The sequence below is a fragment of the Cucurbita maxima genome, unplaced genomic scaffold (assembly GCF_002738345.1).
Source record: "Cucurbita maxima cultivar Rimu unplaced genomic scaffold, Cmax_1.0 Cma_Scf00003, whole genome shotgun sequence".
Lineage (NCBI taxonomy): Eukaryota > Viridiplantae > Streptophyta > Magnoliopsida > Cucurbitales > Cucurbitaceae > Cucurbita > Cucurbita maxima.
In genome coordinates this window covers 4,255,451-4,280,833 of record NW_019272019.1, presented here as the reverse complement: position 1 = coordinate 4,280,833, position 25,383 = coordinate 4,255,451, and the positions used below count along the sequence as shown (strand labels likewise).

The 25,383-nt window shown below is 36.1% G+C and overlaps 2 protein-coding genes across 3 annotated transcripts; one reads left to right on the top strand and one right to left on the bottom strand.

The window, feature by feature from the left end:
• The first annotated feature begins 136 nt into the window (after positions 1–136).
• Positions 137–19,869, top strand: LOC111477314. Of its 2 annotated transcripts, none has more exons than XM_023121389.1 (27): positions 137–571; positions 2,047–2,206; positions 2,483–2,575; positions 3,990–4,092; positions 4,261–4,420; positions 7,713–7,887; positions 8,514–8,654; positions 8,758–9,342; positions 9,447–10,058; positions 11,617–11,685; positions 12,253–12,360; positions 12,441–12,686; positions 12,833–12,880; positions 13,015–13,164; positions 13,244–13,408; positions 13,499–13,561; positions 14,226–14,336; positions 14,426–14,509; positions 14,588–14,635; positions 15,788–15,862; positions 16,063–16,158; positions 17,182–17,262; positions 17,339–17,410; positions 17,810–17,854; positions 18,625–18,708; positions 18,796–18,899; positions 19,234–19,869. In XM_023121389.1, exons 1-27 carry the CDS (start codon positions 369–371, stop codon positions 19,277–19,279), a joined length of 3,927 nt encoding a protein of 1,308 aa, XP_022977157.1. In that variant the 5' UTR covers positions 137–368; the 3' UTR covers positions 19,280–19,869. The 2 variants fall into 2 exon arrangements, with proteins under 2 accessions (XP_022977157.1, XP_022977156.1); XM_023121388.1 differs by having other exon boundaries at positions 14,223–14,336.
• Positions 19,870–20,500: 631 nt separating this feature from the next.
• On the bottom strand, positions 20,501–24,222 carry LOC111477317 (probable beta-1,4-xylosyltransferase IRX9H). The gene is made up of 4 exons (XM_023121392.1): positions 23,072–24,222; positions 21,605–21,854; positions 21,294–21,507; positions 20,501–20,874 (listed from the first exon to the last, which is right to left on the bottom strand). Exons 1-3 carry the CDS (start codon positions 23,866–23,868, stop codon positions 21,337–21,339), a joined length of 1,218 nt encoding a protein of 405 aa, XP_022977160.1. The 5' UTR covers positions 23,869–24,222; the 3' UTR covers positions 20,501–20,874; positions 21,294–21,336.
• Positions 24,223–25,383: the final 1,161 nt, after the last annotated feature.

Here is a 25,383-nt window from a genome sequence, read left to right as displayed (position 1 = left end):
TTTTTTTTTTTTTTTTTTTTTTTTTTTTTTTTTTTTTTTTTTTTTTTTTTTTTTTTTTTTTTGTAAAAATAGGAAAGAAACCCTAGAATTGATTAAAAATTAATCTGATATAAAAATGTGAAAAGGGGCCTACGTTCGATTTCGCATTGCCATAGCCACGTGATATACATATGCCTGCCCTTCGCGCCAGGCCGTCGTCTCATCTGCTTGCTTAATTTCTCTCACAACCATATCGCTCCGGTTGATTCTCCGTCGGTTTCCTGTTCTTTCCCGGAATAATTTTCCCTGTTCCTTCAAAGCCTCCACACCTCCCCATTTAACCTCTCACCATTTTTGTTTCATAGCTAGTTTTTCCTTCTAGGTCTACTATGGCAGGAGTTTTTAGAGAAAGAGCACTGTCTCTCCTCGCCGCCGCTAACAACCACGGCGATTTAACGGTGAAGATTTCATCTTTGAAGCAGGTGAAGGATATCATACTAGCCATCGAGTCATCTTTCGCAGCAGAGCTCTACTCCTACTTGGTCGAGCTTCAGTCTTCCCCTGAGAGCTTACTACGTAAATTGTTAATTGAGTGAGTTCGAAACCCTAAATTTTCATTCTGTTGTATGTATTTTGTATTATTTATGCTTATTATAACATTTCCCCTTGTCCTAGTTCAACGTTAATAAATAGTGAAGCGAGACGATAAGTTTGGTGAAAACTATTTTCCACTACAAGGGAAAATGCACTTTTGTATTGGATATACTGCAGTATCTGCAAAAATATCAGTTAACTTTAAACTGTAATTTTGTCTATTACATATTGTGCTCGTCCATATTACTTGGTAGGTAGTGTATTTATTTACGGCATCAAATTTGGATTAACGATATCAAGCTATGGTCACTGGACTTCAAATAACTCAAACCTAAGGTTACGGATGAATTTTCGTTGTCAATATATTATCAGCATTCCACTTTTTTGCATGTCTTTGATTATGAGAATTGGTCCCAGCCTGTGGATATTAATTTAAATTGGAGAGGAGGTAATATTGGAGGTGTTTGAAATTAGTATCTCACATTATGGTACAGGTTCAATTGTAATAATGAAAGACAAAAGTTGATTGGTTAGAATAAATTTTAATATAGAAATTTTGTATTTTGTTGCCGGAACAATTTGAATTTAAATGCTGTGCTCTAAGGAGACTTTGTCCTCGTTCTGCTGGTTCGTTTATCGAGCTCCTTTCAAGGAGGGGCATGTGTGTGAACCTGGAAGAATTTCAAAATTTGTACTCAAACTTATTTGCAGTACTTGGATTTTTGTGTCTCCATCAGTTATTGTTGATTGGGAGATTTATTGTCCTCTCGTGTAATTACCTATTCGAGAAAGGGAAATTGTTTCATATTAAAAAAACACACAGGTTAGGATAAATGTAGTAATTTCAATATATTCTTAATGGGATAGTCGGTTTGTTTATTGTGGATTCATTTTTATTTCTTCTCGATGTGCAGTCAACGTTAGCTCATCTAAATTGTTGACTTTTAGCATATGTGAATTTGTTAGCTGTATATTGCCTTACTTCTGTCTGAGATCAATATTTGTCTCTTTGGCTGGAGAGGTACAAAAGACTTTTGGGGATTTGGAGTGTTCTTGGAATGAGGATTGGTCAATTTTAACTTAATGCCTCTCTTTATGCCTCTGTTTCTAAGTCTTATTATTTTGGATTGGAACCCCCCTTTTGTATAGCTAGCTTTGAGGTTTCTTTTGCTACGGTGTCCTTTTGAAGGCCAATTTTCTTGTTTTTCCTTTTTTCTTGATGAAAACATAGTTTCTTATTTGTATATATACATAAAAACAAAGTCCTTGATCAATTAATACACCCGGTTAAATCAAGTTCATTTTACTTGGACAATCATGTTTGCATTTCAGAGCAACCACATATCTTGTCCACTTGGGCTTCTTTTATAACTTAAATTCTTCTACTTCTATTCTCAAGCACGTTAGCTGCTGGAAATATTTTCTTCCATTTATTTATACCTTAACTGCTTTCACTTTACACAAAATCCTCAGGGTGATTGAAGACATTGGATTGAGAGCCATGGAACATTCTCCTCTGTTAATGTCAGTTTTATTGGCATCTTTAAAGGATGAAGACTCTATTGTAGCAGGACAATCAATTACTAGTGGGCAAAAATTATTTTGTGGTGCTTTAAGAGAGATGACCTTGCAGGTTTCTCCTTTTGCTTAAAGTTGAAGAAATTTTTGAACTATTGGGATTACTGAACTTTTAATGCTTGATTTGTTTTTCTTCTGAATTATGTTTAATTTATCTTCCATTGCCTGCTGACATGGTTTGAGAAGGTCAATCAACCGTTATATTTATGTATAATTATTCTTGCCTCTTATCAATGTCATTAGTATGAAGATATATATGTATGTGTGTGTGTGTGTGTATAACTTAATTTGTAACATCACAAATTAGATCGTAACTTTTTAAATTCCTCAGTTGCATCGGCGGGGTAAAGTTGAGAGATGGCTTGAAGAACTGTGGCTGAGGATATTGAAGTTTAAAGATGAGGTGTTGGCAATTGCCATAGAGGTATGTAAATGCCCAACTGCCGGTCCTTGAAACTTTCTGCTATTGTTTTTATTTTAAAATGTGGATCTCTCTTTCTTCTTTCTTCTTTCAAACTTCTTGTTGTTACCTTTTATGGGAAAAAGGCTTATAATAATGTCTTGGATAGTCGGATTTAAATGTATGTGTTAGACTTTTAATTTTTTTATATTTTTTTCTTCACTCTCTTCTTCCTCTCCGTGTACATGTATGTGTGTGTTGTGTATGCACAAAATCTTAATATATGTTTTTAGGCCATGTTTGTTTCATGAATTTTGAGATGGGTTTTGGGAAGGATTCAAAAAACCATGTTTGTTTCATGGATGTTTACTTTTTAAAACCTAGGTAAGTATTATCCTTCGATGAAAATATCTCATGAACCATGGAAATTTGTAGTTCTTCTTGGAGAGGAGATTTTTTTCTTTCAAATATGAATAGGAGAGACTAGAGAGAAACTACTCAATAATTACTTTTTGATTAGTATAAATTAATTTTAGTATAACGATTTTAATTAATTTAAATATTCTTCAAATTGAATCTAATAATCTAAATTAATTTTTTAATAAGAAAAACATATACAATGATTTAATGTATATTATTCTATTTGGAGAGTAAAAAAATGAGCATGTGATATTTGATGGCTTATATATTTTTAATTTGTAATTAAATTTAAAAATAGAGAGTGAAATTTGTAGGTTGATTTTAAATTGTGTTTAATTTAAGTTTAATGCGCAATGATAAAAGCCATAAGGTAAAGATAAAAGATGAAGAAAAATTAGGTAGAAAATTTATCATTGAAACTTTTGTTTGTATACAATGCATATAATAATTGTATAAATTTGACTTTATTTATTTATAAGGAAAAAATATTCTAACCAAATTAGACTTTAGACAAATTTTCTAGTCATTTTTTAAAAATTTATTTAGTTCATAAACATATTTTAAAATCCCAAGAACAAATCCTGCGAAATGAACAGAAACATTTAATTTCAGTCCTTTATTATTTTGCACATTCAAACACATACATTTAAATCCGAGACATTATTTTTTCTGCCTATCCAAAAATACAAACATTTATCATCCTGAAAATTAAAATACCGGATATTTAATATTTATACCCATGAAACGGTATTTGCGATCCAAATGGGCCCTGTGTCATACTTTTGTTTATTTATTGATTGGTTTACTTCTGAATTAAAAAAAGCTTTCGGTGAATGTTGTGTGTTTAATCTTTCCGGACCACTTCCATGCCTTTCATTTTACTCATTGGAAGTTATACATAATTGAACATTTTTTTGGGATAAGAAATGCTTTACATAATTGATTTAATTTTCAGTATTTCTTTTTGAAGAATTACCAACTGTTCTGACCTTGAAGCTGCTTAAATGTCATATTGTAGCCTGGTTCTGTTGGGAAGAGGTTGCTGGCTTTGAAATTTTTGGAAACATATGTTCTACTTTTTACGTCCGATACAAATGATCCACAAAAAGCTATCTCAGAAGGTATGCATTTAGACATCACGAACATGTGCCTGCTTTTAAGTTTTTTGTGCTTCACATTGTAACATTTATCATTGTTTTTAGTCTTTTAGCTTGAAGGTAAATATATGCTTGCATCTTTTTATGGAAGATTGTTTGATTGAAATTTAACTTGATCCTGCGTACAAACAGGAAATGGGGATGTTTTTAACATTTCATGGCTTGCTGGTGGGTTTCCGATATTGGATCCAGTTGTGCTAGCGTCGGAAGCTAATAGGATGCTTGGTATTCTCTTGAATTTGTTGCAGACCAGTTCTGTTGCTGGTACATACACAGTAACAATTGTCAGTAGGTGAGCCCTCTCTCTCTTTCTCATATCTGGTTATTTTATTAGTTGATGGAAGTTTGCTATTTTCAATTTATGTTTGGTTGTTCATTGTTGCACATACGATCTCTGTGAGGTTTAGAGAAATTCTGCACGTGTACAAGGAACGACATTGTGATTCAAATGTTTTCATCATTACTACTAACGATGTATTGTGAATGTCATTTTGGTTTGTCACTGAATTACTTTGCTTAGATCAATATAACTTGTATACTTAATGGTAATTTAAATAACATGCTTGTGTATTTAACCTGTGTAGGGCCTCTGCGTTAATTTTGGGTTAATGATTTCCTCGTATTGTCTGTACTGTTTGTTATTTTCCTTTCTTGCCTGAATGTTTGGGGGTAAATATATAAATATGTTCTGAATCCACATGCCACATATTATGTCAGATCGGTGGAGGACTCAAAACTTTAGCACATAGCAGTAACCTTTATTTTGTCCTCGTCATTACTATCTTGAAAATTGTGAAGGGACAATTGAAGCCTGGATCAGGTCATTGAACAAGTTCAGCTGCTTGTTTGTGACGTTCAGTGCTGCATGCTGACAAGCTCACTTTAGAGGATTTAGTGGCATTGGATAATACTTCATTGATGATTCAGAAAATGGAGTAGCAATGCTAGATGGTGTTAGACTGCAAAATTGTTTGGGTACTTTGGAGCACCAGTGGCCAGGGATAGGAATGGATAACTGGTGTAATGATTACTTGTGTGAATGGGATGGAAGGTGAATCAGTGCAGTTTATACGTTGTAAACTGTTAACGAAACCATTTATCACAGTTTCCTACGCTCTATGTGCATACAGCGAATTACAGCTACTAATTGAATATGTATACTTTTATTTTGACATTGATACACATTTTACTTGAAATAATAAAATATTTCATTTTAACCAGCAATTTCTGACGTTTTAGCAATATGTTGTTTTCTACTTTTGTTCTTTATATTATGCCTGTTTTCTTGGTCAATATGGTTTGGAGTTTTGCTTATTTCTTTTAACCGGCATTTGTTATGTACATTGCTTACTCATAGCTTATGTGGTTCGCTTGTAAGAATAAAAATTGCACTTAGTTTTTTTTAATTTGTTCGATGCAAGAGCTCATCATTTTGAACTATTTAGCTATCACGTTATAATATATCAAGTACTTAACTTGCATAAGCTACAATAAAAACAATCCAGATTCTGAGGGTTTGACTTTTAATTCAATCACATTACTACAACTTTTGTGGTTCAGCTTTTTAAGTAATTTCGGGCAGCAGTTACAATCGACACTTAGAGAATGTTGATGATCTTGCAGACGGTGAGGGTGAGCTTATATAGTCTGTTTATCCATTAAATGTGTGAAGTTGAGTCTTGAGAGTGGCAGGCTGTAAAGCATCCAAGATTTTGGTTTTATGTGATGGGGAATTAATTCAATAAATTTTTCTTTCATCATAAAGATTTTTGCTGAATTTCATTAATTTCTATAAGAAAAGTTTCATCATTGCAGATATTTTCCTTCATTTCACGTCTTACTTGATCAGCAGTTACTTTCTGCTATCATTCTTAAGGCTCTTAATAGTTTTTTCCTCTTGAAATTGCATATTTCAGACCATAGTTTTTTTTTTTTTTTTTTTTTTCCTGAAACACCAAATACAGTCGAGGCTCCAAAAATATAATATAAGTATATGCAACATAAGTTGTATAAAAAGTGGTTGTGAAGAGAGGATTCTAGGAAAATTGGCTTCCTGGATGTGCACTTGAAGCTAATATTTCCTTGGAATTTCTGCTTGTCATTTTACTTAAGATTCATACATGAAAACGAATACTCTCTCGTTCTTGTTGGATATTGAAATAAAACATGCTTGCTTGTAGGAAGGTTGATTTTTTGATCTTTAAGGTGTTAGAAGACCTTAACCAAATTTTGGAAAATCCATGTCATATTTTGTACTGCTTTGGTAATGGTTGAAGTGTTTTCTGGTATTGGCTTGTTATACTTTTCCAACTATAAACCAAGAAATTCTGTCGATCACTCTAATCCTTGATGAATGATGAAGCTCTCCATATATTATGTCAAGTGGTGAAAGGTTAACCTGTAGTTACGATAATTAGGATGGAAGTTTGTAGACAAGTGGCGTAATTGCAACTGTCGTGGCTTAAATAATTCAGTTTATAATGTTAAAATTAATGTTCTGGTGCTATATTTTTATGGATTCCAAAGCTGTAGCAATAGTTTCTGGGGAAAACTGGTGTGCTGTTTATGACTGATGTTCTTGTCTGTTCATTTTTTTGGCCATTACGTTCTTATGGAAGCTGCCCCTTACCTTAGTAATCTTGTGGGGAGGAATTTTTTTAAAACCCCTTAATTGCCTCTGGAAGATAGGTCATATCACAGGCAATAATGTAGTCCTCCGTGTATCTGGTTGTAGAAGTGTTTTCTACAGCAAGGTGTGACGGAGTTGTTGATTTAATTTCACTGTGGTTGTTATTTCATCTGGAGTTATGTTGAAGTATGCAAAATTGAGAACTTGAACTATGATAGTTTTTTTTCTTTGAAATGCTTTATTCCTTCTGACAAGAAATTAATTGTTATATGTGGAATATCATGAACAAGAAAGAAAGGATCAGATTATTTGTATTCGGAACAGCAGTGAAAGAAAGGACTTAGTCTGTTCTGAATCATATAAGGACATGGATTTGCTCATAAGGTCATCTTGATCATTTTCTAACTTAAATCAGACAGGAGGTAAAACCTGAGAAGAACGATTCATGTTTGTCAAAAAGGAAGGTTTACGAGCAAATAATATGGCAGCCTCTTAGTAATCAAATGATATTAACATATCCTTTTATGCGCGAATACTAATACAAAATATTGTCTTTCTCCGAGTGCTAATCGATGTGTATACTGTTGCTTCGACCCTTCATTTTTTATTGAGAATTTCTCATCCTTCAGAAACACAGTTTTTGTTAATATTTATGAAATGCAGCTCTTGTTGAAGGATCTGTTTGGATTTATATGTTACTTGGCCTGTGACACTTGGTTTTGCTGTTCCAATTTGTTTAAACATTGTGTAGCTAGGAAACTGGTGGACTTTCTTGGTCTTTGATCTTATGATTTTTTCCGTCATCTATAGTTACATTCCAATTTTTGCAATTCACTTTGTTACGTATTTTCTTTCCATTCTTGAATTGTTTGCTTAAACTTCCCTCCATTGCTGCAACTTTTGATATTTGCAATCTGTCTTCCTCTTTCAAATGAATTGCTCTTCTGCTTGACAGTTTAGCAGCTATAGCAAGGAAAAGACCAGTTCATTATGGTATCATTCTATCGGCACTGTTGGAATTTGTTCCAAGTTTTGAGATGGTAAAAGGGCGTCATGCTGCCAGTATCCAGTATTCTATAAGATCTGCACTTTTGGGATTCCTAAGGTGTCTGCATCCAGCGTTTGTAGAGGTGAGTTCACTTGAGAGTTTATATTTTCATTTCGATCGTGCATGTTCACACAAGTATGTATAATCCTCTAGGTTTTTTTTTTTTCATGTTGATTTTTACTTTGTTGTGCACCTGGGAATTGCAATACGGAGTCACCATGTCATTATTATATAAGAATCTATTGCACTTTGCTTTTGGCTAGCTTTGCAATGGAACTTCAGAATAGAATGTTGCTCAATAATTGCTTTTGGCTTTGCTTAATAATTACTTTGCTTTTGGCTTGAGTTTGCAAGTGAAAAATCTCGAGTTTGCAAGTGAGATGCCTTGATGAGGCAGGAAAGTTTTTATTCCTTTTGATTGTGGAACCTCTATAATTAGTGAAATTGCCACGAAGCATCTTAATTTTCTCCATTTATTTCTGTCCCTAGTTGGATTTTTTTTTTTATTATTATTTTTAATTTTATTTTTCTATCAATCTGTTTTGGGTGGGTGGGTGGGGGGGATGTATTTAAAACCTCAGTGAAGAAGCTTGTTTTTTTTGGGGCTTTTGAAGTTTTAATTTCATAATTTTTGTTAAGAATGAGAATGGCTATAAAAACCTAAATTCATGGAAAATGACTGATGCCCATTTCACTTTTCTCTGATAGCTTGGTTTTCAGTCAAGAGATAGATTGCTAAAGGCTTTAAGAGCTATGAATGCTGGAGATGCTGCAGATCAAGTAATCAGGCAAGTGGACAAAATGGTGAAAGCTGCGGATCGAGCTTCACGTGATGCTTTGCTGGGCAAGGTACTGTTGGCCGAGTGTTGATATGATCACTATTCTTTGTTGCTATATATGTCTCTTACTGCTTCCCTTTTCCTGTCTCAACATTAATATATCTTATAAAAAGGATGACCAATCATCAAATCAGCATAATGCATCAGTGGATCTAACGAGAAAAAGACCTAGGCTCCTGGACGATGAAGAACTTCCCAATGGCCATGAGGTTTCCAAGCAAATTCGCTTTGGTCCAGATTTTCACCCAATTTCCACAGTGCGAAAAGAAGGTTCTCGACCGAATGCCATCTCTAATGGGACATCCCATGATGTTCCTACATTAGATGTTGAATCGACTCCTGCAGAGCAGATGATTGCAATGATTGGTGCCTTACTAGCTGAAGGGGAGCGAGGTGCAGAATCACTTGAAATTCTGATTTCAAATATTCATCCCGACTTGCTGTCTGATATTGTCATAACTAACATGAAGAACTTGCCCAAAGCCCCCCCTCCAACCACTAGGCATGGGGACTTACCTGTAACTCATCAAGTAAGTAGTCACGTACAAGTTCTGGCACCATCAGCTCCATTGAGTTCTGTGCAAACTTCAGTTTCTACTGCACAAGCTCCTTTTTCTTTGGCCACCTCCGCTGGTTCAACTTATGCTGAGTCTGCTGTCAATAGTCTCCCTGTTGACTCTAAACGCGATCCAAGAAGGGTAAATTTAGCCAGCTGTGGATATGCATTAATTTATGTCTCTGTCTGTGTTAGGTCTACCACTCTGCCTCTAAATAAATTGGTTTATTTTACTCACTCATGCAGGATCCCCGCCGCCTTGATCCTCGCCGTGGAGTATCATCTGCTTCTAGTGTGGAAGAGGCAATTTCAAATACATCTTATGTTGATGGTTCCATATCTTTGGGAAAATCTGCTTCGGTTCCTGTTTCTACGACAATCGAGAATTCTTCGGTATTTTCTATATCTAAAACAAAAGTTGAAGAAAAAATCATTGAAACTCCATTCCCGATTGGAACAGATCAACCAACCCCCAAATCAAAATCTCCTGATAGAGCTGAGAAAGTTGACTCTATATTAGAGATTGATGTCCCTCTGGATCCCTTGTCTACTGCTGTTGGAAAAGCTGATGATGGTTTAGTTGCAGTTAATTTGGTCGATGACTCGGCAACAAAGAGGGATGATACATCGTCTTCTATAGAATACGATCAGTATTCTCCATCAGTTACGAATGCAGCTGCATCTGAAGATACCTGTGAGGAATTGCCTCAGCTTCCTCCATACGTTGACTTAACTCCAGAACAGCAAAAAAGTGTAAGAAATTTGGCAGCTGAAAAGATATTTGATTCGTGCAAGAATTTAAATGGGGCAGACTGCCATCAGAAATGCTTGGCAATAATTGCTCGAATGGTTGCTCAGGTGGGGGCAATGTCTGATTGTTTATTTATTTTTTTTTTTGGTTTTTCTCTTTAACAAGACAAACTTTGATTACTATCAAAATTATACTGTACAATGAGATTGGCGGAATTGAAGTTCAGCCACGTTGTACTTAAGGTAAATAACAGCTTTCCAGCTAGCTATTAGTGTGAACATAAGTAACTACTAAGGAAGATGTATTCTTCAAGTTTTTGTCAAGGAAGCCAAAGAGGCCCAAAGTGTAATATACGCTATTATTTATTCACATTCATATAAGTTTTGTTTGATTCTTCCTTCTTTGTACTTCTGAAAGTAACCCTTATCATACTCGAGCAACTTTGGTTTTTCCTTTCAATATCTGCCACTGTATGATTGCACTTTACGAAATAAATGTTGACAATTTGAGATAGGGATCTATATACCTAAGTTTGACTGTCAGCCTTCATTTTAAGGTTCATGAAATGGAAAATGCAAGAATAAGGGATCAGTTTGTGTTGTGCCACATTTCTACATTGTCTAACCTTATAATTTGTGTGCATTCAATCATGAAATCGAGTAATTTAATCATTGTTAACTTTTGCATCTGTCAGCTAACTCTATCACTTTAGGCCATAGTAATTTTTGTCAAAGAGACTCTTAATCAACTTGGAGCAAAGTAATGATGTGGATATAAACTTTGGTGATTAGATTTCAACAAACTTTTTGGAGTTATTAAAATATAACTTGAAAAATGAATGAATGAAGATTTATGTCTTACATGTGAGCATAGACTGTATAATGTTGTATATTTTCATTAACTCTATGTATTTCTTCCCTATGGTTTACATTGCCTCCACATTTTTATGCACTTTTCTCCTATTGGAAAGGACAAGTCACATCTGCTTCATGTTGTAATGATCATCTCTGCCAATTACATACTTTTCTACTTTGCATCTCTGCATTCATTTACAGAAAGGAGTACGTTACTGTTTTGAATCTTTGGCTTTTACCATATGTTTGAAAGGTAATAGGAAAGGGTTGCAGAGTCTTATCTTACATTGTCTATCTTTTGAACTAGGGATTCACAGGTTTCTCTTCGAAAATAGTATGTTGATAGATTACATGAACTTTGGGGATATTTCATGAATTGAAAATATGATATATACTCATTTATGTTTTGAGGATTGTTCTTTGGTTGCCTTTGTAATCTATATCGATTGAATCCAGCACTTTTAAAAATTACTAGAGAAATACTTTGAAGAACTCTAGTACTTTTTTGGCCTTTGATTGGAATTTCTTAATGATATCAGCTGAAAGGCTTCACATGTGTGTTGCCAAGTCATATGCATCACTGTTGTTTTAATACATGATGATTTTTTGTTCTCTTTCTTCTTTCTTGGTCCAAACGATGTGTCTGTGTAACTGTACAAATGCGTAGTTGTTAATTCCATGGGGGAAAGACTGGATATAAATGAACCTTTCTTATGTACTCTAACAGACTGGTTTAGTTGGATCTACCATTCTACTGTATTTTTTATATTTCGTGCAATTAAAAATTATCCTCTTTTCCTTCACATCGTAGGTTGATGCTGATGATGATATTGTTCGAATGTTGGAAAAACAAGTCGCTACTGATTACCAACAGCAAAAGGTATCACATTTCCTGTGTGTTTCTATGCATGGTATGAGGTTTCATGAAAGTTACTGAAGGCAAAGTTTCATTTGATCAGTCAATCTCAGCTTGTTGGTAGATTTGATGATAGGCATAAATGACATTCAATCCTCATTTTTTCCTTGTAGTCTGTTTTTTGAAAGTTCAAGTGGTACTTCTGAGAAAAAAAAAAAAAAAAAAAGCATGTGGTTACATAATGTGATAACACTATGCAATGCATGTGTAAAATGTTCAACTTATTGACTTTCTTAATTGGTTGTTACCATCATGTTTCAGGGTGCACAACGATTGTTCATCACGTTTTGTGGTCTGTTGGGGTTTTCCTTTTGGTTAGATGGTTTATATGTGCACAGTTTGAGTATTGTAATAGTAGATTGTTCATTGAAATCAACAAGATCATGTTGTTCATATATTGGTCACATCAGATTCTTCTTGATTATTATAATTTTTCTACCACGATTCTTAGTATTCTTAATCAATTTAATTGGCACATGTTCTCATGGTTGTTTTTGAGCCCTCCATTTAACTTTAACGTGTTTTTTTCAGGGGCATGAGCTTGCTTTACATGTCTTATATCACCTGCATTCACTCAATATTCTGGATTCAGTGGAAAGTTCGTCTTTTGCTGTGTACGAGAAGTTTCTTCTAGTTGTGGTAAGCCACTTTCCTTTCACTCACATTTTTTGACATAATATTTGATTTGTTAGTGACATAATTGCAATATTTAATTGTAGGCCAAATCGCTGCTAGATGCTTTTCCAGCTTCAGACAAATCTTTTAGCAGACTTCTTGGTGAAGTTCCAGTTTTTCCGGACTCTACGTTGGAACTATTACATAACCTTTGCTATTGTGATATTACTGACAACCAGGGGAAGGACAGTCCCGATATTGAACGTGTCACGCAAGGTCTTGGCACTGTTTGGAATTTGATTGTGAAACGACCACATAGTCGGCAAGCTTGCTTAGATATTGCTCTTAAGGTAAAAATTCTTGCATTTTGATCATTTTTCATGTTTTCATTATTTGTGTAATCCTTCTCAAGGTAGATGTGTATGCTTGTGTTCATTGCAATCATATATGAGTTGAACTTACATTTTGCGTTCCTCACATTGTAATTTGATGGCAGTGTGCTATGCATTCAGAAGTTAAGGTTCGAGCAACAGCTATTAGACTGGTATGGCAACACAACTCTTGTTCCTGCCAATGGACATTTTAATCTGTTGGCTGGATTTCCAATTCTAATAAGTGATGATATTTATGATGTATCTACTGATGTTTCATGAGTCTGTTGTCTTCGTGGTTCATTAGGTGGCGAACAAACTCTACCGGTTAAGTTACATTTCAGATAGGATTGAGCAACATGCAGCAAACATGTTCCTGTCTGCAGTAGATGGCGTAGACCAGACAGATGTAAAGCCTTTACCATGTGGATCGATTGAGCAAAGCATTGGAGGAGAGGTCTGTTAGATTTGTACTGTTCGATTGTACGTATTAATTTATTGATGTTATCCTTTACCATGGCCAAAATTGTTTGTAGGGTGAGAGTCAGGAAACATCCATTTGTGGTTCTCAAGTTTCAGATCCTGGAACCTCAGAAGACAATTCGACCAGGAGTTCACAACCTACAGTTCATGCCAGTTCAACCTTGTCACTTTCAGAAGCTGAAAGACATATTTCTCTTCTTTTTGCCCTATGCGTTAAGGTTCCTAATCTTCCATGTTAGTTTTAATGTTGATAATTCTGACATTGCCTCTCCCGGTGAAATTGATACTTTATAGTCCTTTTCCTGCAGAAACCTTGTCTGCTTCAAACTGTATTTGATGCTTATGGACGGGCTCCTAAAGCCGTAAAAGAGGTCCTTTCCTCTTCTTCTTCTTCTCTTTTTTTGACGAGAAACTCAAGTTTTTCATTGATATATAAAAATTGCAAGCTACATCTTTCTAAGCTTAACAGTAGATGAAAAACCCAAAAACTGGAAAATGCATTCAAGAATAACAAGATATAAAGCCAATTTGGACAAGAAACATGCTTTAAGTGTTTTGTGCTTGTGAAGTTGAGTAGATAGGCGTAGAAAAGCATTGACTGATAGAAACAGAAGATTCGACATCCTTGTTACTCCTTTTACATGATCTTCATTCTTATCTTGGCGCTGTTGGGAATGGACTTCTGCTTGCTATCATGGCGAAAGTCCTTCACTTGTCGTTTGGTTTAGCTATTATGTTGAATATTGGTTGGAGAGAAATTGAAGAATCCTTGATGAGCAAGAGATTCCTTTACAGGAGATATTTGACACTTTTTAATACCTCTTTATGGGCTTTTACTTCAAAGTAACTACTCTCAAGTGTTAATTCTTAATGTCTGTTGTATGCCACTTTTGTGCAGTCTTATCCTTTTATTTTTTTGTTTTTGGAAGTTATCCCATTAAAAAAACCATGAATAAAATAGTTTTTGCATCAAAATTAAACTGTTACAAGAACTGGTACTGAATTATGTCTGTATCCTGTTATTCTTTGAAGCAGGCCGTTCATGAACATATCCCTAATCTTATTACGGCCCTAGGCTCATCTAATGCTGAATTGCTCAGAATAATATCAGATCCACCCCCAGGAAGTGAACATCTTTTAGCAATGGTATGTCTTTGTGTGGCGCGATAAGTGATTGGACCTTGAACAGTTTGCTTTTCGATAGATTGCCAGTTAATAGTTCGTTCACTGGCCAGGTTCTACAGGTACTAACTCAAGAGACAACGCCTTCTTCCGATCTGATCGCAACCATTAAACATTTATATGAAACTAAACTGAAGGTTAGAAAAATATTTATTTTGCTATTCTACCGCATGTAAATTTTATTTTCTGATACGGATTCCCTTTCTTTGCTCCAGGACGTGACTATTCTTATTCCAATGTTGCCCTCGCTTTCCAAAAATGAGGTCTCACTCTCCGCTTTGTATTTTATGTTTTTCTTTATTTTAAAGAAAAATGTCTGAATAGTGATGTTCGAGCGTCTCATTGGTCTCGTTTATAGTGGTTGGCCATTAAGCATAACTTATTTCTAGATATGTAGAATGTGTAGTCAATTGGTTAACCTATTGACATAGCTCATGAAAATGTGCATTTGAGTGAGCTTGTGGGTTGTGTTTTAGGTTAATTCAGCACAATTTTTGGGATGGATTTGACACCAACATTTATCATGTAAACTAACATGCAGCTTGACATACAATGGGAACTTGTGTAATTGATCTAATAATACATCTTAACTTTGTAAATTCATTTAATCATGATATCTAGTTTTTTTATACATCATTTGGATGAGTCGCTAGCATGATAGCTTTTTATATTATTCTGAGATCCCACATTGGTTGGGGAGGAGAATGAAACATTTTTTATAAAGGTGTGGAAACCTCTCCGTAACAGACACATTTTAAAAACCTTGAGTGGAAGCCCAAAAGAGAAAGTCCAAATAGGACAATAGTTGGTAGCGGTGGGTTTGGGTAGGCACAAATGGTATCCAAAGCTAGACACCGGGTGATGTGTCAGGGAGGAGACTGAGCTCCAAAGGGGGGTGGATACGAGGCGGTGTGCCAGCAAGGACGCTGGGCCCCGAAGGGGGTGGATTGGTGGGTCCCACATCGACTGGAGAAAGGAACGAGTGCTAGCGAGGACGTTAGGCCCTGAAGGGAGGTGGATTGTGAGATCCCGCATCGGTTGGGGAGGAGAACGAAGCATGCTTTATAAGGGTGTGGAAACCTCTCCCAAGCAGACGCATTTTAAAAATCTTGAGGGGAAGCCTGAAAGGGAAAGTCCAAAGAGGACAATATCTATTAGAGGTAGGCTTGAGCTGTTACAATTATGTTCTCTTGCAAATTGTTCTTTTTTGGTGGGGTAATTGCCATCCTCGAACAACCTTTAAGTAATGTATTATCATCATTGCCCTCTAATCTCAGCAATACAAGTTCATTAGCCACCTTTCAATTTGGACACAAGTGTTAAAGTTCGAATAATAAAATAGAAAAAAAAGATGTGCACAGTTTCCAATTAGATCCTTGTTGAATTTTTCGTTCTTATTCCTTATGTGGTACCAGGTTTTACCTGTTTTTCCTCGGCTGGTTGATCTTCCATTGGAGAAGTTTCAGAGAGCGTTGGCTCACATATTACAGGTATTGAAATACGTCAAATGTTAAAATATGTTATTGTTACTTTGTTGCCATGAATAAGAATCGAGTGGAACCGAGAAATCTTGTGGATATTCATAAGATTTGTGGCGCATGGTGGGGTATTGAATATTTAGTTGAATATGATTCTTGTTATCTTTTGTATTAATAGAACATTGCTAACAGGTATTTTTCATTCCTTTCAGGGTTCAGCACATACACGTCCAGCTTTAACGCCTGTTGAAGTATTAATTGCCATCCACAACATAATTCCTGAAAAAGATGGCCTTGCGTTAAAGAAGGTATGGTTGCCATCTTTTGGTATTATGTATTCATTAATCATAGAGTTTCAAATGTTTTATCTTTCAAAATTTCAAATAACAAAACAAATAATATACGTTATAGAATTGGTCCAGATAACTAGGCCGGGTACGTATGTTTTATCCTTCAAAGTTTCAAATGTTTATGTTCGACTTTTTAAGGTCCCATATTCTTGGAGATCTTATACTCAACAGTTAACAGAAAAAATAATGTACTGTAGAGTTTGATTGAGATATGCAATGAATTGATTAGCCAGGAATTGAGATCTCTCTCCAACTGGATATCCCTTCACTTAACATGTTTTCCCTCCAACTGGATAGGAAACCAACCATGATATTGGATGAAATTGTGTTACAATATCAAATAGACTTATGGCGGCTACTAAGCATTTTAGCAGTTTAGCTCTCTCGCCTCTAAATCACTGTAACTTGTTGCATTTAAATCTATGTGATAGTCCAAGCTCATCGTTAGTAAACATTATCCGCTTGGGTCTAAAACGCGTATGTTAGGGAGAGGTTTCTACACTTTTATAAGCAGTGTTTCGTTCCCCTCTCCAACCGGTGTGGAATCTCACAATACACCCCCTCCTTGGGTGCCCAGCGCCCTCGCTGGCATACCGCCTGGTGTTTAGATCTGATATCATTTGTAACAGTCCAAGCCCACAGCTAGCATATATTGTCCGTTTTGGCCTGTTACATATCACCGTCAATCTCACAGTTTTAAAATGCGTTTGTTAGGGAGAGGTTTCCATACCCTTATAAGCAATGTTTTGTTCTCCTTTCCAACTGATGTGGGATCTTACGATCTACCTCTTTAACAAGCTTTTCAGCTAAGGACTAATATTCTTCTAGTATCTTATAGTTAACTATGTGCATTTGTTAGATAATGTATATGCGACCGTCTTATTTCTAACCCTCTATAGGTTGTACTGGATTCCACATGTACCTTATGGTTGGTGCATTAATAAATACTATAATTTTCTGGTGTTCTTTTTGTTTTTGTAGATAACGGATGCTTGTTCAGCTTGTTTTGAGCAACGTACAGTGTTCACTCAGCAGGTTCTTGCAAAAGCCTTGAGCCAGATGGTATGTTTATAAGTCTAGGAAACTAATCCCTTTTATTTTCTTTAATTTGATAATTTGATAATGCTTCTTTTTTCAGGTCGAACAAACGCCACTCCCTCTTCTCTTCATGAGAACTGTGATTCAGGCAATTGATGCTTTTCCTACTCTGGTAAGTTTATCCACTCTTTCAGTGCTTTCTGGGATTAGGAAATTTTGTCATGGAGCTATATTATAGATGTGCTTTCTTGAGTGAGTTTCGGGTGAGTCACCAAGTATCGGGTTTGTGGCACTAAATTAGGTGGAAAGTGGTTCTCAAATTTTGAGTCCAAATGATTGTTGTCAAAATTGACACTCCTCCGTTGCTTCGACCTGCTGAGAAATACAATCAAAGTAAAGTTTTTTGAGACGCCCGACATTATTTTGCTTCAGTTTATTGAAGATTGTATCTATTCTTCTTGCCCCTTTCCTCTTTGTCCCCAGAATATCTCTTACAGAGCTTTGTACTTGAAATATAATTATTAGTTGAAATCATGAACTCTCATTTGTACGACCTGTGATTTCTTTTCAGGTTGATTTTTTCATGGAGATACTTTCCAAACTTGTAAACAGACAGGTACCTACGGTAACAACTTATGTTTTCCAAATCTAATGAAGGAAAAATATATAAAATGTATATGAAGCTCTGCCATCTGAAACTTTGTCCTTCAATTTCTAGTATACATTTGGGCCATGGGAATACATATTACCTCGGTTAAACTCTATCATTTAGTTTATTGTGAGATCGCACTTTGGTTGGAGAGGAGAACGAAACATTCTTTATAAAGGTGTGAAAACCTCTCCCTAGTAGACGCGTTTTAAAACTGTGAGGCTGACGGCGATACGTAACAGGCTAAAGTGGACAATATCTACTAGCAGTGGGTTTGGGTTGTTACAAATGGTATCAGAGTCAGACACTAAGAGGTGTATCAGCGAGGACGCTAGCCCCCAAGGGGGTGGATTGTGAGATCCCACATTGGTTGGAGAAAGGAACAAAGCATTCCTTATAAGGGTGTAGAAACCTCTCCCCAGTAGATGCGTTTTAAAACTGTGAGGCTGACGACGATACATAACGGACCAAAGCAGACAAAATCTACTAGTAGTGGGTTTGGGCTATGACATTTATAAATTCAATGATTTTAATTGCTAATGAATGTATGAACCCATGTGGTGTTTCCTTTCTGGTTGAAATAGGGTTCTTATTTCTGCAGAAGGGTTTATCCTTGCTGGTTAAACTATTAAAGGGGTAGAACACGTGCATGTAACCAAGCCTAACTTGTGAGTCCTTCATTTAGATCTTATTGCTATTATAAATAACCATGCTGCTATTTTGTCGTTTGAATTCAGGTCTGGAGGATGCCAAAATTGTGGTTTGGTTTCTTGAAATGTGCATTTGAAACACAACCTCATTCGTTTCGAGTACTATTGCAGGTATAATGATGTCACCAGTTCGACATAGATATCTTTCTCTTATACTCGGTATTCTATACGGACCGTAATAAGTTTTCCTTTTTGTAGTTACCACCGCCACAGCTCGAAAATGCTTTGAACAAATATGTCAACCTTAAAGGTCCTCTTGCTGCTTATGCCAGCCAGCCCAGCACAAAATCTACTCTCTCTAGGTACTTAATTCTTAATCTTGTGCGTGATTTTACCTGTTTTTTGCTAGTTTTGTTACTATGTTGGCCTTCCTCCCAGAACTCTTTCCTTCTGTTGCATTTTAATTAATTTTGCAAAGGCTTTCAGCAGTTTTGGGGTGGTACAGACAATTCATTTTTAACTAATGAAACCCTTTAAACCAAGCATCTAGGCGTTTTGAATGTCTACTATGGTTGTTCAAAATGTTCTTTCTTTAGACATCACCCCTACCCCTGAAATAGATAGCCCAAGATATGCATTCATTTGGAGAATCTTGTTTTGTTTTAGTAAATTTGGGAACACTTTGCATTTTGGCAGACCGACGCTCGTACTTCTGGGTATCGAAAACGAAAGGCGTTTGTAGCAATCTGCATCCTGTTCATCTTGTAAAGTTACGACAAATATCATTGGTTCACATATCAACTCCAGAGTGTTAAAGCAACGAGCTTGAACTTGGGAATTGGCTAATCAGCTCTTGTTTGGAGTATGAAGCGATTTATCGTCCGTCATCATCCCGTGGCAGTTTGATTGCTTCGGCTATAACTAACTTATCGCACCTTGATCATGATTCTGTGCCACGGTGCATGAACCGGGTGATTGTGAGCAGAGATAACTCAGAAGAACAGGGGTTTGTACCTGACTAACAGCCATCCCCAGAAAATAAGGGGAAGGGAAATGCTGATTCTCCGTAGATGTACATAGAGATCCGATTAAAGAGTCGAAAGAAATGTTGATGTTTTTCATTTTGGTTAGATTCGTCCGGTCTAGTAGTAGTCCGGGTGGCTTGTACTATTCAAACTTGTTGTTTGTAATTTTAATTCAGTATTTTATGGTTTCTTTCAATGCTGTTTTTCAAGTCTTTTGCAGATTTGAAACGATTGAAAATGTGCTAATCAAGCTTGTGAGAAGCTTTAGAACATTCCTTTGAATTGACATAAACAGGATTGAGTTTTAGAAACCTATAAATTACTCCGTTCCCATTCCTTTGAATTAAACACAAATTTTAAAGTTCAGGAATTAAACTTGTAAATATAATTGAAAAGTCATAGATATGAACTTCCAAAGGAACTAAAATTGTAATATAACTTGTCCTTAACTTCTCATAGTTCCTCGGTTGATAATATCTCATTTTTCTTTTCCTATTGTCAAGCTCAATTATCCTTCTTGAGATTGATAGTTCGATTCCTTGTTCCCACAACTGTTATGTGCGTATGTGTATATGTAAACCGTCTTTCTTCTAGCTTTACCGCATACAAAACTTTCTGTCTCACGCAAGCTTCAAAATCTTTCCCACATTCAAATGAGGTGTAACTTGTTTGGAGAGCTTATTTGGATTGATGTTCTAAGTACTAATAAAAGTACTTGTGGCACTTAGAAAGCGATTCCAAATCGGCCTTTCTATCTCGGAGAGAGACGAAACGCTTCCTTTTATAGGAGACTAACTGGTTGGGCGTGTGTCCAGAAGGGAAAGAATGAAAACACGGGCAGACTGTTAGGGTAATTCAGGAGATAACATAGTCAAGATTTCTGAAATGGTGTGTTGAAACAATGAGGGTGATTGGGAATAGAAACGTTGCAAACTGTCTTACTCTTAGAGGAAAATGGCCTTACTTGATTAGGCCCCCATTGATTTGGTCATCAATCGGTTTTACAACAAATACAGAGTTTACATATACAACAGTCCCCGCCCCACAATATTTGGAAGGTTTTGCTGTAACAATCTAAAGTCGGAAAGAAAAAAAAAACTCTCTAAATTAAGCACTAAAAATCTACAACTATACGAAAACTCATTTCTGTTAAAGAATATGCAAGAAAATTCTTACGAGGAAAAATGAAGAACTCGTACTTCTTTGTGTCGAAAGCCAAGCTTACCATGGATCTCTCCATCACCAACGGCGCCAGTTCAAGCAATGATCCAATCGGGAATCAAAAGCCACCAAAATTCAGAATTGGATCAAACTGCCATCAAAGAAAGCGAGGTCTCTTATGTCATTGAGATATTGCAACTTCATTTGCTATCAGTATTAACCAATGGTGACGAAGCTTATATGCATTTAGTATCAGATAAAGTATAGCATCCTAAGCCTCCCGATTGCAAAGAAATATAACGGCACGGCCTACGGCAAGCAGATATTGTCCTCTTTGAGCTTTCCCTTTGGACTTTCCCTCAAGGTTTTTAAAACTCGTTTGCTAGGGAGCTAAGGAGCTAGGGAGAGGTTTTCACACTCTTATAAAAAAATGTTTCGTTTCCTCTCCATCCCCAGCCTACGTAGGATCTCGTAGAAAGCTTCTCATTCTCAGAATTCTTTATATATATCAACATATTCACATCTATCTAAAGAAGATCAAAAAGAGTTGCAAGCCTAAAAAGATGGTACCTGTCTAAAATTCTAAGCTTTAAACTGCAATGGCAATGTTCAATCACTTGATTGGGAGGACATAATCAAGATTCTTTGGAAACACCCAACCGCTGGGATAAACAAAATTGGGTACTTCCAAATGGAGATGCCAATTCATTACTTTTAAACAACCAGTAGGCACAGCTTGCATTTGACTTTCATCTTCAACTACTTGCTCTATGAATGTAGTCTCCTGCCAAAGAGAAAATGATGGCAAGCTATATAATTATAGCACTGCGTACATGTGAATGACAGCTACAAGGAACTATGGAGAGGGCACATAATAATACCTGAAAACCCTCTTTCACAGTATCTAACTGTCGAATAGGCTTTGAAGTAGGGCGTCTCCATCTCTTTGGATCCCACAGGATGGTGCTGTTGAAAGCAAATCCAGACATATCGACATGAAATCTTCTAAGCCTCTTACTTTTCTCATTCGTGTGCCATCCAACTACTTGGCTTCCATTGCATACAGGACCTTCCAGAATCGCTTTGTTTTTGTTTTGTGCAAGCATAGCAACGGGCCAAGTGCCAAAGCGGCTGAAAGATTAGTATACTAAGATGAGGAGTCTTCAGAGTAAACATAAATTAGAAATTTGGACCAGAAATCCCAGTCATGTAGAGAAAACAAGAAATATGTTCCACTAAGATAAAAGGTCGTTTCTCAGAAGAAAATCTAGCTCAAACTATCAAATAAAAGAAAGAAAAGTTGCATATTACACCACAAAGCAATCTAAAACACGACGAAGGATTCCTAAATTCTAGCTATTTAATGAACCTTCGAGGGGTCATTATATAAACTTCTAAGGAGAAGGCAACATGAGAGTAAGTTGGAGTATATTGGGAAAGACTACGAGTCAAGCTCGCGGAAATTCCGTCATTGATACAAGAACGCCTTAAGAAAACTGTGAGATCCCACATCAGTTGAAGATGGGAACAAAACATTTCTTGTAAGGGTGTGGAAACCTCTCTCTAACATACACGCTTTAAAATGGTGAGGCTAACGACTATATGTAACGGGCAAAGCAGACAATATCTGCTAGCAGTAGACTTGGACGGTAGACTGTTACAAATATTTCTTGTAACAGTAGACTGTTACAAATAGTATTAGAGTCAGACACAATGTAACGGGCAAAGCAGACAATATTTGCTAGCGGTAGACTTGGATGGTTACAAATGGTATCAGAGCCAGACACTGGGTAGTGTGCCAACGAATACGCTGGCTCCCAAGAAGTGGATTGTGAGATCCGCGTGGTTGGAGAGGGGAATGGAACATTTCTTACAACTATGTGGAAACCTCTCCCTAATAAACCCGTTTTAAAAATGCTGCCAACAAAGAGATTATTAATCCCCGTCACTTTCGCTTAAGATTTCTGTCAATTTAAACGAAGACAGAAATGATTGGGATATCCACATAAATACATAAAAATTAGCTATGCAACCAAAGGTGGATAAGATCATATAGGTGCGAAATTATGTGCACTATTTTCTCAGCTAAAAAACTGGCATAATGATCAAGACAACAAAAGCGCACAATACATACCAAGAATGCACAAAAATACAAATTTTACGAGCAAATGCAATAATGATCGAAACGAACGGATCAAGTAGTCCTCAATTTTGAAAGCAACGTATAAAAATTGATAGATAGAAGAATGTTTGAAGCCTAACATGATGACTAAAGAATATCTTACTTTTGTATCTATATGTTCAAGAAAATACTCATCCGTAAAATCATCAGAATGAGTCTCAATTACCTGATATCTCTCAGGCTATCGAACAACTCCAACGAATATATATTGTCGTCATCGGCAAAGTAAACGATCCCGTCGAGCTTATGACGCTCAATGTGTTGCAAAGCTGCGTTCCTTTGATGAACACCTCTATCCTTCACGTCAGTCATGTTTTTAGTGCAAACCAAATGTCTATACATAACTCCCGTTTTCCGCAATATCTCGGCAGTCTCCATCGACGCTGAATTCATCTCCACCACAATCCATAGCAATGGAGGATTCACAAGCTTCAGCGCCTGACCCAACCTATTCAAGAAATAGGCTTGAAGTGCACGATTATACGTCGGTGTCACCACAATCAACTGCGTTTTAGGTACTGAAGTGAAAGTCGAATTCACTTCCGGAGATGGCTTGACCAACAAATTAACTGAATCGACAACTGAATCCTCTCGCCAAACCTGACCACGACTATCTTTCTCGAACTGCGCGTTCACATGCGGCGGCTTGATCTCGAATGAGAAGTCATGGCTTCGAATGTCGCCGGCATCATGGCCAAACGGCATCATACCTAGCAAGAAGCCAAGCAAGAAAAACACAAGGCATCTAAATAATGCTCTTCGCCAATTATTGCTGCCTTTCCGCAGAGGATACCTGAGAAAGAAAGCTCCAGAGAGGAATCTCCGCGCTTCAACGGCAAACGACGAGACAGGAGACGAGTATTTAGGATTAGAAAGAAGCTTCGAAGATGGCGAAGAAGGGATCCCGTTCGGATAAAGCCGATCGGGATACGCCGGAGACGAAGTCCTCCGTATCGACGCCATCAACCGATCAAAAAAACAAGCAAATCTCAGCAACACTACATGAATCTATAACATTTTACTCCAAATTAGAGCTCTGAAGTCCAGTTCAACGAAGCAATCAAACGAATCGGGAGAGCAAAGTTAATAAGAAACAAGGAGAAGATCAGAAGCAGAAATTGGGTGCCAAAAGAGATCAATGAATTGAAATTGGTGGAATGGGAAGAGAAATCCGAAATGAAAGGCAGTTGTCGGAGAGAGATTGGGTTTAGGTTTTAGTAGAAAATTTAGGGAGGCGAGTAAGTTGACGAAGAACTTACGGGCAGGGGCAGGCCGCCAAGATCTAGCGGGAGTTTTTTTCGGGCAGACCTTGCGGGTACAGCTCCAGATAGACGATGGTTTTATCATTAAAAGCTCCGCGTTGTGGGCCATTGGATCATTAACACGTGGCCACCTCTGCCCTGATTTCAACTCTATTTCAGTAAGTATATATATTTAAATTTTAAATTAAATAGAGCAAAAAATATATTTTTATTTTGAATAGTTCCATAATTTTTTTTTTTAATTTATCAATTAATTAATTAATCAACTATTGATTATTGCACGGGTTGTCGGGTTGTCTTATTATGACATATGAATCTTAATAATTATTATTCAATTGTGATTGACTATTGATGAATTACTTTATAGCCCCCAAGTTCACTAATTATCTTATAATAATTTAAAATCTCAAATGCCATTACACTTAATACCTCCAATAGCTACCTAGCTATTTGGCATCTTTCTTGGTTAAACTCAACTAATCAACGTACGACACGTGTCAGAATAAATAAAATAATGTTCCTTGAGCATTTATAAAAGGAATGATGGTTTGGTAAGTTCCTATCACATGCCCTAAAACAATTCATTGAATGGCGACCTATTTAATTTTTCAAAAATGTTAAAAATGATTTTTTTTTAAATAAATATTAAGTTGGTAGATTACTAAATTGATGAGCTACGGAAAGGATGGCTAGTGACTCCCGAGATTAGAAAACAGGGTATTGAATTGATTAGTCGAATAAAATTGAGAGATTCAATCACACGTTCAGTCTCTAAATTTTCAATTTCATGTTAAACATACTTATGAATTTTTTTAATTTTGTATCTAATAGATCAAAGGATAATTTCACGAACCTAGTTAATACAAAATTAAAAAACTTACAATCATATTAGACATAAAATTTTATTCGAATTAAAAAATTAGGTTATTAGATATTTTTTAAATTCAAATAATTATGTTAAAGGACCCGACTATGGATCCAAAACTATTGTCGGCCCAAATCTGAGATTCATGCGATCCACCTAATATCTACATGGGCCTGAGCCCAAACGTTATAAATTTTATAATTATTATATATTTTTTAATTTATTATTGGAATGGGACATCTATCTCATCTTCTTATTAAAAAAAAAAAAACTAAATTATCGCGTAAAATAATAGCATTATTGTTGCTTAATGGACACAAAATTAATTATTTATTCATATTTTAAAATGGA